Source organism: Bidens hawaiensis, unplaced genomic scaffold (assembly GCF_021521415.1).
Source record: "Bidens hawaiensis isolate Kalapana, Puna unplaced genomic scaffold, B.hawaiensis_p1.1 tig00022006_1, whole genome shotgun sequence".
In the NCBI taxonomy this organism is placed as follows: domain Eukaryota; kingdom Viridiplantae; phylum Streptophyta; class Magnoliopsida; order Asterales; family Asteraceae; genus Bidens; species Bidens hawaiensis.
Window position 1 is genome coordinate 154,568 of NW_027493412.1, and position 13,065 is coordinate 167,632.

Consider the following 13,065-nt stretch of genomic DNA (forward strand, 5'->3'; position numbering starts at 1 on the left):
ACACCTATATATACATAACACCACCACAGCCCAGGTTCGATCCTGGGCATCCACCAAAGAAGGGAATCCCTCCTACCACTAGGCCAAAGCCTAAGTGGCGACAAAAGTGGAGATTGTTACGGTCAACATCTTAGCAATGCTCAATTATTAAAGCCAAAGGGACCCAACAAGACAACAAACAATACGGGGGATGTTTGGTCTAGCTATTTTAACAAAGCTTATAGTTTTTTTAGTTTTTTTTTTATAAAATAAGCTTAATTTAGTGTTTGCTTTAGCTTTTTAAGCTTATGGTTATAAGCTTATATAAGCTAATTTGAAGAAGCTTATTTGTGTAAGGGTATAAGTTACTCATTTACCTTCAAATGGTGATGGATTAATAATTATTGAAGCAACTTATTACTCTAACAAACTAAAGAATGATAAATTTAACAACTTATTATCAACTTGTAGAATAGTAACCTTAAAAGTTAAAAGTTAAAAGTTAAACCCTTCAAACCTTAAGGGTGTGTTTGGGATTCCTTAATTAAGTCTAAAAGGACTTTTTGTGAAAAGGAATAATTTACCTAAGGCTTTTTTAAAAAGGAGTTTGTAAAAAGTGTTTGGATTAGCTTATGTCAATAAGTTGTTTTTTAAGAAGTGTTTGGTTTAGCTTATTCATGTAAAATGACCAAAAAGGGCGTTCTTTTACAAATCAATAAGTTGTTTTTTAAAAAGTGTTTTGGATTGCTTATTTATACTATTATATACTTTTTTTCATCTCTAGCATATTGAACAAAAAAAACGTAGGATTCCTTATTTATGCTAAAGAAATTCTTCACGAAATCAGAAAATTAAACAAACCTGGTAGGGATGGACGGCGACGAGGAAGATAATGGTGGCAGAATTGGTGTATACATCGACATTTATAGACAGTGTAATGAACGAGATGCAGAGATGGTAGTTGATAGTAGTTGAACAAAGAATTAAATAGATTGCAGAGTAGTTGATAGAGAAGCTATGAACAGAGAGATGCAGAGATGGAGATGCAGGTTATTTCATCTTTACAGAGACGCAGGTGGTAGTTATGAGTTATAAACGAGGATAGTAAGGGTTTATAGGGAATATCAAAGTTATTAAGTTAATAAAAAGTTAAGGGTTGTCAAAACACTTTTTATATACTTAAATAAGGCATCCCAAACACCCTGGTAATCTCCTCGTCGTATATTATGATGATGAAATCACTAATCTTTTCAACAACAACCTTAATCCCCAATTATGTTTTCAGTTTTTCTAAGTCGCTATCTTCAATTTCCAATTCCGTAGATTCTCGAAAACCTAATTTCCTCCGTGGAGTAGGCTCAATTAGGCCATCGGTTTCTTACTCTTGTTCTTGTTCAAGCACAAATGATTATGGTGAAATTCACGTGATTGCGGGGCCCATGTTCGCCGGAAAAACCACCACTTTGCTTCGCCGGATTCAATCCCAAAGCTCCAATGGCAGGTTTGTTTGTTTGTATCTCAACTCAACTCATCCGCTAGGTTGGTTAATAAAGTTATTGTATGCAGATATGACCTTTTTTTATAGGGTTCGGTTCGGTTCGGTTTGATTATTACTTTATTAGCCTCAACTAAATAACCAATTGGTTTTCGGCTAATTTGTCGGTTTTCAGTTAGGTTAATAACCAAAATTAGGTTTTGGTTAAAACTTTCACTTAGAAATACACGAAATAAAGGTATAAAAGCTAGAAATATATGAAAATATGAATGGTTCGGTTCGGGTACAAAAAATAACCAATAACCGATTTTTGGTTCGGTTTAGTTATTGCTTACCCCTAACTTGTTACTACTGATACTGTATGTACCGAACACAATCGGTACTAGGCTTTCATCTATTTGGTATTGGTACTTTTTGTTATTTTAATGGTACAAACCGAAAAAATCGATACGGTATTCGGTATTGGTATTTTAATTGTTTCAAAAGTTGCTGTACATATGAAAAGTCTCTAGTATTTCATAAATTCTCTGTTAAAAATGTCAATGAGGTTTTGAAAAGCTTTCATTGGATGATAAATGCAGCATTTAGACTAAAGACTTTTATTTTTATTTTTTGTTGTTTAAAACTGTCTTATGCCAAATATGATCAAAATAATTATATATATTATTTTATAATAAAAATGTTAGTAAAATGTTTGAGGAGTTTGTTTTTGTTAAACTGCTTAGGCTACTTTAACTTGTTTGACTCATTTGACCTCGATTTCTTTTATGCTAACTTGTCATTTGATTTTGTGTGTTTGACCCGCTAGATACATTACACTATCTGAAGTCATCGCCTCTATCGGTATGGGCATATGATGTATTAATAATACCTTTATTAATAGTGGTGTCTTCTAAGAAACTTTAACTAGCATGCCCTTCATTTTTTCATGTTCATATCCTTTCCTTGTTTTTATTATGTTCATCAGTTACATGTGAATTTGCTTGTTTGCTTGCATTGGCTGAGAGTTTAAATAGGCGAGTTAGTGACTTTTCTTGTGAATAGGCCTGTTTTTCTCTATCTTACAGATATTATTACTTTATCTGTGTATGCTCTATGTTGTCGGCAGTCATACGTGTGATATTAATTATGTACTTCCTATCAGAAATGTAGCTATTATAAAGTCCAGCAAGGATACAAGATACGGATTGGATTCCATTGTGACACATGACGGGGAGAAATTACCATGCTGGCCACTGGCTGCTTTATCATCATTTAAAGAAAGAATTGGTCATGAAGCCTATCATAAGGTAACTTCACAATAAAACTTATTCGTCAACATTTAAAATTGGTTAGCAAATAACACTTTAATATGAATTTGACAGATAAATACGTGCACGTTTAAGCTGCTGTCATGTTTTGAAAAATTAGCTCCAAAAACAAATTGGGCACCCTGCCTTCATTTTTGTTTAAAAATTAATAATAATGAAACAAATTTAAAAATATATTTGCAATGAGCCCCATTACAGACAGAGTCTTCTATCTTTGTTAGTGTTTTGGTTTGTGTGTAGTTTGTTTTGTACGCCTGTGAGTGAACCAAATGTTCAGTGAACCACTTTGTTTACTTGATAAATTGAATGAAGTAAAACGAACGGACATGAACACATATCATTTGTTCATATAAATTCGTTTATTTTCGTTAGTTTGTATTCATTTATATTCGAGTAAACGTTTGTTTATGTTCATTCATTAATATATATATTTAAAATTTTCTGGCCCATTACAACTTAGTCTAGTTTTATTAACATTTTAGGCCCAACACACCGTTATGTTCGTTCATCTATGCTCAGTTATTAACAGTTAATTGGTTTTAGCTTATGTTCTTTCATCTATGCTCAGTTATGTTCGTTCGTTTACGATTGTGACCTCCTGTTTATAATGTTAACAAGCAAACAAACATAAACGACCAGAAGCACGCTCATTTTCTTAAAGAATGAATGAACAAGAAAACCCGTTCATCGTTTGCTATGGGTGGGATTTACTGAGTATGGCTGTTGTTGTTCGGTCGCTTACTTGGTTCGTTCGATTCGTTTACAAGCCTATTTAATGATGTTTTTTTTTCATGTGGCTGTTGCATGACAATAGCTAGAGGTGATTGGGATCGATGAAGCTCAGTTTTTTGAAGACTTGTATGATTTCTGCATCGAAGCTGCTGACCATGATGGCAAAACTGTGATTGTTGCTGGATTGGATGGCGATTATTTAAGGTAACGCTCAGCTTTAAGCTTCATCCTCCATATGGTAATTATGGAGGTTGCATGCACTATGCATTAAAAATGTAAAATAGACTGTGATTTGATGACTGAAATGAATACTGCCTGCAGAAGAAGCTTTGGAGTGGTTGATTTAGTACCAATTGCAGAGTCTGTAACTAAGTTAAAGGCAAGATGTGAGTTATGTGGAAAGCCTGCTGCTTTTACTTTGAGAAAAACAGAGGAAACAGAGAGAGAAGTTGTTGCTGGTGCAGATGTTTACATGCCGGTTTGTAGACATCATTATGCGACTGGTCAACTGGTCAAAGAGGCTGCAAGAACTGTTCTTCAATCACGCAAGGTTCGGTGTGGTGCATTGTCATAAATTGGTATTATTTGGCTACCCTTTTGTAGGTTGCCTTGTGTTATACTGTTACTGATGGGAGTTTGTGTAAAAAAAATGTTGGCTTAAAGTTGAGTGCATGTTTATGTGGTGTTTTCTTCTTAGAGGGACATGTAAACATGTTAAAGTTATGTTCTTTCACTCCGGACCGGCCTATGGGTTAGTAAAACTAGACAAGAGATTTAGGTCTGCACTTAATTAAGGTCTTCAAATTAAAAAAAAACATATTATGTATTATATTGTAATGGGCAAAGTAAACTCAATGTTATGTATTAGTTTGGTGGTAAACTACTAAACTTGCTTATTGCTAAACTGTAGGTCATGAGTTTGAGACCTGTAATGAGTGTGTGTGTGTTTCTGTTTTTTTTTTTATCACACCACAAATCCACAATTAAATAGGTCATGAGTTTGAGACCTAACAAGTGTGTTTTTTTTTCTTTTTTTTCACAATTATTATGAAAGGACCACAAAATCTTGTCAATTTAGACCTTCAAAATCGTTGCAAACCGTGCTTTCACCATCACCTTCATGAAGACCTAAGGAGTGAAATACCTTACCAATGAGGACTCTTTTGACCTATGAAGAACCTCAAAGATGGATTTGGCAATTAGAGGTTGGTCCTAGAATTTTGCTATGAACATCTCTTGCCGTTGCAAGATTTTGAGAAGGCTAGCGAGTACAACTCCACTCTACTCAGTTGAAACTATGTGGATAAAACAAAACACATCCAATTTTGACATGTTATTCAACTATGCGGAGAAAACATATCCAATTTTGACATTTTAGAAAAGACGTTCTTCATGTTCCGCGCTTCTGATGGAGGCTGTGGACTTGTGAATGTTGATGGAACCATTAATGGAGGTGGGGATTCATGATACAAAACCTGGCATTAGTGGTTCAAACTAACATAGCAAGTTGTCGATATAGAGGGGACGATCTTGCATGTGACAAAGAAATATTTTTAAAGAGTATCAAAGATTGATATAAAAATACACTATATATTCTTTGAAAAAGATAAATATCATTTCAAGTTTTGTATTATTCTAACCCGTTGGTTTAGACGTTTAGCATGGTATATATGTTTTTAAAAAGTTGTTTATAACGTTATTAGTTAAGTTTTGTAGTTCGTATAAAATATTGGAGCTTTTATTATATATATATATATATGAATATGGTCTGATATATCAATATTTATAGAATAATGCATCGACACTACTGCTAATAATAATAACAATAAAAAATAGTAAAACATAAAAAGACAATGAAAAAAGACAAAAAAAAAAAAGAAAAAACTTAATAATTTTATATTTTGATATTTTAAGATGATCTTATAAGATGAAAAAAATTTACTCGAGACTATATATCGAATAAGAAATGTTAAAGAAAATGAAAGTATACAAGGCGATATAGCAAGGGGAGAGAGGTACATTACCGCAACCCATTAAGATTTGTTAAAAATTGTCATTGGTAAGAACAAGGAAAAAAACGTTACTAACCACAATTATTTTTTTTTCTCGAATAACAAATTTATTTTCATCTAAAATTTCGATAACTTTGCACTTAAAAGAATTTAAACACATCTCCTCTATTTTGTAAGGGTAAACATCATACCACTAGAATATCTTACTACTATGTTTAACAAATATCTACTTAAAAAGCTGAAAGTTAATTAACAAAACTAGACTTGAATAAAATGAACGCATAAAATTTTTTTATAAATCCAAATAACATATAACATAAGCATATATATTTTATTAACAATATATAGTGTTAATTGTCCTTTCTAATATGGTGTAGTGGTAAGAAGCTTGAGTTTCAAAATGGAGACCTGAGTTCAAACCTCATTAACAACACTTCGGAGTGGGCATGGGTGGCTCAATGAAGTAAGACTGAAATTTTTGTGATCTTTTGCCATCGGGTCACCCCGTACGGAATACCTAGGCAGTTCTGTTTGTCGGCGGTTAAAAAAAAAGTATTAATTTGTAGTAATAAATATTTGAACTTCGTAGAAATCATCATTGAATTTCCTGGATGTTGTAATGGTATTTCCTTAAAATTTATAAGTAATAACACAGAGACGATGCATACATAAAAACTTAATTAGAAGGGTGACATGAAGCTTCCTTTTATTTCATGGATGTGAACAACGCCTTTAATTTCACATTACGCGTTTTGTAACATATATGCACAAGTATGACCGAGCCATCCATGCAATTTGTTCCAACTTGAAAATTCAAGGCAAGAATTTAACAATTAAGGTACAACTTCAAAAGAGCACAAATGACAATAAATATAGTTACAACTTACAAAACATGTTCATGTTAACCTATAAAAACCAATTTGAGTTTTGTAACACCTTAAACGAGGTTTCTCACAATGCTCTTTCTTTCCGCATGATAACAAGGTATGACCCGCCTCAAATGAAATGTGTTTCGGGCGTATTGCGCGTGAATGAGAGATAACTTTGCACTTAAACGTGCTTGAATACGAACAACTCTTCCTGTGTTAGTGGTGACCTTCGAGGAAGTTTCTACGTACACAACATGGAAAAAATAGTGGGTCGTAGTAGGCAAAACAATAAAACAATATTACTTGGTTTGAGATGTCGAGTATTACAAATGGTATCAGATGCACTTATTTTTTGTTGTTTACGATGGTAGGACAAGCAATATCAAGGCCGATATATAGCCCAAGGGGTGTTTGTGGGCTTGTGGCACCTTAACGTGCTTCGACATCCTTCTATTTTGTCTACGCAATAGCACTGGGTTATAAGAAGTGATCAAGCTTAAATATCATGAACATGTTTTCGTCGTATTAACTATTAATTATGGAGTATATATGGATAGTGTTGATGCACTTCAGGGAAATTTTAGTCTCTAACAATTGGTGTGCACAAATAATGTTAGAGCTCGATATAGGAAAAATCTAGTTTTGATGTGTTGACTCAAAACATAATACAACAATTAGCAATTGATGGAAATAAGTGTATTCAATTTGTTTTTATGATACTTATGAATTCGATGTGGTTTAAAAAACTAATGTCTTATTAGTGAAGCGGTATGGTACCTATCTCACAATGTATGATAGTTCTTTCAAATCCTTAAAAGTGTAAGGTTGATTTGAGAAATTCTAATGCGATTTAAAAGTTTTTACAAAAAGTTGGCTGGTTTTAATATAATATATTGTTCACCTGTTTTAACATACTCGTTTCCCCCCCCCCCCCCCCCCCAAATTTTTAGAATATATGATATATGATATTCATTGCCCAAAAATTTTTAGAATATATAAATTTTTAGATAGTTCTAAAAATATATGATATTTTTAGAATGCACAACATAAAATAGATAATATATGATATTCATTGCCCAAAAATTAATCAAACAACATTATGCTAATGTCATGTATATTTGTTGTAAATATTTGAATTTCTTGAATTCAATTAATTTCCTTGAAATATGTTGCGGTTGAATATCATGGTAAGTTAAAACTTAAAAGTAAATAAATAAAACAGACTACAGAACAAGCCGTGTGTGGTATTGCTCCCCTCACCTATATATACACCTCTGAATCAAGCATCCAAACCATCTCCATTTTCTCTTCCTCTCTAACTCTCTATTTGTCTTTTGAGTTGATAATTATTCCCTTTAAGGTATGTGATTCATCAACCAAATCTTATGTTAAATATATATTGTATCATAATCTTAGTTTGTACAGTTTGCACTTTGCAGTAGGATTTGTGATCATATATATGGACCTTGAAGAGCAGCCATTAACATCAGCACCCGCGGTGAGCCATGGTGGTGGTTCCAGTTCAAGACAAATATTAATGCAATCTGTGCAAATGTTTCTTGCGGGAACTAGTTACGGATCTCCACCTGTTTCCAGGGGTTCTTCATCTAAAAGCGTTGATGGCAGTCCTGAGCTAGACAAAAATGTTATATCATCACTCCCACTTCCAATATACAATACATTGTTTCTATCTTATATAGGCATATTCATTATATAGACATATTCATTATGCAATGCATAGATGGGCGTTCATTCAGAACCATATATATATAGGGATCTGCATGTTAATTAACATCGATTTCATTATGTGCAGGATAGATATGTAGACATCAAAGAGGGAGTTGTTGAATGTGTCAATTCTAATCAAACTGCCCCTTTGCTCATGAAAGCAGATAACACTTCGCAATCTAAGAAGCGGATGAAAACACTTGTCAGGGTCATCCATTCAGTCCAAGCCTTTAAAGCGATTAAAGCATCTGTAGCCACTGCTTGCGTTCATCATGGCAGCCCTTGCGCAACTGAAGAAGTAAGAATATGTTACATCGTGGCTAATCACTAAAGTTCAACCATAAATATAGATATTTAGGGTTCAATGAGTTCCAAAACCGCTAAAATGAGTTTAATCGAAGTTCAATATTTGCTTCTGTTCCCTACTTTTTTTGAATTTTCCAATAAATTTCCATTAATAAATAAATAATATTGTATCTATATCTATATATACATACTACGATACTGTAATATGCATGTAGGGCATGCATTTCAGAACCAAAAATACGTTGACTGTTAACATGGCTTTTGCTATGTACAGGCCAGATATGATTATAAAGACATTGAAGAGGGTGTTGTTGAATGTGTCAATTCGGATCAAACTTCCCTGTTGTTGGTGACAGTAGATAACACTTCTCATTCAATCCAAGCCTTTAAAGCGCATGAAGCATCATTAGCCACTGCTCGTGTTCATCCTGGCAGCACTTGCTCAACTGAAGGAGTAAGATTATGTTTCCTAGTAATGCTAAAAAGTTCATTTTCCCTACTAATCTAATATGTGATTAAATAATACAAAGATTCATATATGCATATTTTACTAACAATAGGATAATTGACAATAAACCAGAAAACGACTTACCAAAATCTGTGATTACCCTGATCTATTTATACTAACTAGACTAAACACTAAACATATTAATTATCTAAATAATAATTATTAAACTCCTACTTTGTCCTAATTTAAACACTTTAACTTCTGTTGTTGATGTTTATCTGACTTATCAAATTCTTCTTCTTTCAGAATTATCTTCAACATCCACAAGTTGACGAAGCAGGTGATCAGAGCTCAGCGACTTCATCTGAGCATCACGTAACCATCAAAAACCTCTCAACGATTGTACGCCAGAAGAATTTGCTGGCCCTCCAAGAATTCGGAGACTTAGGTGGAGTAAAATGTGCATTATGTACAGATTTTGACAACGGAATCTCTGACAACGAAGCTCTAAACCGTCGTAAACAGCATGCCTCCTCCAGAAATCTGGCTCCTACAAACACATTCTTTCATTTCGTATGGGAAGAAGTGAAGAAGGAAACTATTATCCTGCTTCTAGTGAGTTTAACCCTCTCAAGTGTACTTGGTATCTTGCAGGATGGTCTAAAGTATGGTTCTTTTGAAGAGGCAGTTACACTCATTGCGATCGCTCTTCTAGTTTTATTTGCTTCAATCCGCAAGTACTGGCAAGAGAAAAGTGCACAAAAGAAGTTGCGAAGTCAACATCTCTTAGAAAGGGAAGTGGGAGAAGTTCAAGTTAGAAGGGGAGGTCAAAGTAAAGTTATATGTAAATCAGAGCTAGTATCAGGTGACATTTTGTTATTAAAGAAGGGCGATGAAGTCCCGTGTGATGGTTTGTTTGTAGGTGGTGAACCACTGGAACTTGACTATGGGGACGAATCTTGTATGATTAATGAGCAGGACCCATTTTTGTCGCATGGCGAGAAAGTGATAAATGGGGACGCAAGAATGGTAGTTACATCGACAAATATGGAATCAGGATGGAGTGAGATGATGAGGAAAGCCGTTTTTGAGCCAAACATGAGGTTCAGATTAGTAACACAACTCGACAAATTGAACACTCGCATGCACCATATTCAAATTGTTAACAGTATACTCCTCGTCGCTGTGTTAATGTTTCGCTATGCGGCTAGAAAAATAGATGGCGAGAATGGTAATGGACCAGAATCAGTTGCTGAACCAACTGGGATGAGAAGTATTTCAGATACTTTCACAAAGATCATTAACGAATCTAAGTACACAACCAAAGTTCTAACAAAATTACTTTGTGTATCATTGGTTGGTCTAACTGAGGGGGTGCCTTTTGTGGTTTCAATCGCAATTGTTTACTGGAACAACAAAACTCTATCTGCGAAAGCCACTGAACAAGATCCACATGGTCTGGCAAAGATGGCACATGTTACACGAGTTTGTACCGACACTTTTATCACTAAAGATGTGATCGAAGTTGAAAAGGTCTTCATTGGAGGAGATAGTTTGGCACTATCTCCGGATGTTATTGATGTACCACATGATGGGATTGACAAATTGAGCCAGAAACCATTTCGCCAGGTGAAAGCTATGTTCGGATCTAAAAGAAAAAATATATGGAGAGGTGTGGAGATGAAGGGTGCAAAGTCGTTTGAAGAACCTTGTGGTGTTTTGATGAGAGAAACTGCAGAAAGTGAGGAGTTGGTGTGGCGTTTCAATGGACCAGTGACGAAAATCCTGAAACAATGCAAACATTACTATGATATTAACGGAATCGTAACACCCTTGGATGAGGAAATGACACAAAAGTTTGCCCAAGCTAATCAGGACAGACAAGATAAACATAAATTCACAACGGTTGCATTAGCATCATGTGCACAAACACAAGATGAGGACGACTTGATCTTAATAGCTTTACTAGTCCTGAAAAACAAGAACAATGAAGATACAAATGCACAAGTTACAACGGCGTTAAGAGAACGTAGAATTGAAACTGTGATTGTCTCAAGCAAAAAGATACCGATAATTAAACAAGACATGATTGCATGCGAATGTGAAGTTATCACCAATTGTGATTCAGAAGAACCATTTGTGGTTACAGGAAAGGTTTTCAGGAACTACACCAGTGATGAGAGACTTGATAAAGTAGACAAGATCCACATTCTCGGTGAGGCACTCCCATCTGATCAATTACTCCTTGTCGAAACTATGAAGGAAAAAGGTGAAGTGGTGGCATTTCTAGGACAAACAACAAATGAAGTCCCTGCATTAAAGACAGCCCACATAGGAATAGCTGTGGGAACACGGAGCTCTGAAAAGGCAAAAGAAAATTGTGACATCCTCATGTACGGGAGTTTTTCTGACTTAATCAGCATGGTTGATTATGGAAAATGCATATATTACAATATTGAGTGCTTTCTCCAGATTGTTCTGATCATGACCTGCAGCAGCACACTCATAGGCTTAATTGAGATAGCAGCTTTCGGTGATGCTTCTTTAACAATATTTCAGCTGGCGTTAGTAAACTTTGCAGTGGTATTTCTCGGTGGTTTGGCATTGCTGACAAAAGAATTAACAGATAAACCGTCTAGCTTGGTTCCAATCAGTTGTGAACAATCAATTATAACTGCAGTAATGGCTAGAAACATACTATTCCAGGTTTTGTATCAGGTTATCTGTTCAGTTATTATTCAACTTAAAGGGTCTGCAGTCATGGGTCCGAATCAGGACATGAAAGCCGTGGTTTCTATTATCTTTATTTTCAGTCAGTTCTTTAATCTCTTTAATTCCAGGGAGCTACAAAAGAAGAATTGTTTCAAAGGTATTCATCAGCATAAAGAGTTTTGGGTTGCTATAGCTATGTTTATAGTTTTGCATGCTGTTTTTTTCATGGGTCAATATCTCCTTGGTTATGGGACAAGATTGAATTGGAAAATATGGGCTTGTTGTGTTCTACTTGGTGCAATATCTTGGGTTGTTGATTGGCTTGGAAAATGCATTTGGGGATCATCAAGATATTTGTCAATATAGACCAAGTAAGATGTTGTGTTAGTTTCCCTTACTCTTTCTACATGATATTTCTATCAACTCAAATATGCAAACAATATACTTGTTATACACTTATACTAACTGAAATTTAAATTGTTGTTTTATCAGGACAATTCTTTGGGATTTAAAGATGGATGCAAAAGCTGACAGTATAGAAAATGGTCAAGTGTTGCTATCCCAATCTAATTAGATTTGTGATTCTTGCTTCTCTCTCTTTATGTTTTGCCCAAGACTAGAGTTTTGTCTTTGATTTGAGTTCTTAATTGTTACATGTTATATTTGTGTATTTTTCATGTACAGAATTAAGGTATGTACGCGGTTGTACCAGTTATTCAACTTTTATTAAATAACTGACTTTAAAGATAGCCTGAGTCTCAATTTTTGTGTGTGTATGTGTGCCTTTCACTTATGGTCCTGTGCTCTTACCCCGTTTTCAACATAATCCAAATAATTATTTATAATAATATAAGTTGTATTAGACAAATCGTATATTCAAGGTAAATTTCAAATAAAATTATGATTGATTTATGTAATTTTATTCTAAAACGGCTAACTCACATCTGTAAACGTATTCTGAAATCAACACCAATGTCCTCTATGGGACTAGAACACTCAATAAACTAGGGAGGTACACCTTCATGACGCACCTCTATACCGCTAGGCTACAAAGGGAAACCCTTTGTTAGGATTTTGCAAGCTCATGAGTCTGAGATAGCCTTTTCTTCGATTTTCGTGTGTGTATATTGAGGGCTCCCCTCTAGAGTAATCATTCGGAAATTATAGAAAGCTCATGAGTCTGAGATAGGCTTTTCTTTGGTTTTTCGTGTATATATTTAGTGCAGAATGTTCACTATTCCTAAACTACTAGCCTAGACGTCACCTCTTCGCTACCACAAAACTATTGTCGCTCCTGCTAACACCGCCCCGGAACTATCACGCAGCGCTAGCCATTGCATGTTCACTGTTCTGAACACAACCACCATTGTGAACAGTGAACTGCTTAAAAAGTGTCGCTGTTGTTTCCTGCTCGATCACATTTCGCCCATTTGTTTTAATTCCTTAACTTTCGCGACCTATTTCAGCGAGTGTT

The 13,065-nt window shown here is 34.7% G+C and overlaps 2 protein-coding genes across 2 annotated transcripts; both read left to right on the forward strand.

Moving 5' to 3' along the window:
• The first annotated feature begins 1,208 nt into the window (after nt 1-1,208).
• Nucleotides 1,209-4,160, forward strand: LOC143564456 (thymidine kinase a-like). The gene is made up of 4 exons (XM_077051731.1): nt 1,209-1,480; nt 2,619-2,763; nt 3,599-3,720; nt 3,838-4,160. Exons 1-4 carry the CDS (start codon nt 1,209-1,211, stop codon nt 4,088-4,090), a joined length of 792 nt encoding a protein of 263 aa, XP_076907846.1. The 3' UTR covers nt 4,091-4,160.
• A 3,696-nt stretch (nt 4,161-7,856) lies between these two features.
• On the forward strand, nt 7,857-11,957 carry LOC143564476 (calcium-transporting ATPase 12, plasma membrane-type-like). The gene is made up of 3 exons (XM_077051744.1): nt 7,857-8,042; nt 8,211-8,378; nt 9,249-11,957. Exons 1-3 carry the CDS (start codon nt 7,857-7,859, stop codon nt 11,955-11,957), a joined length of 3,063 nt encoding a protein of 1,020 aa, XP_076907859.1.
• Nucleotides 11,958-13,065: the final 1,108 nt, after the last annotated feature.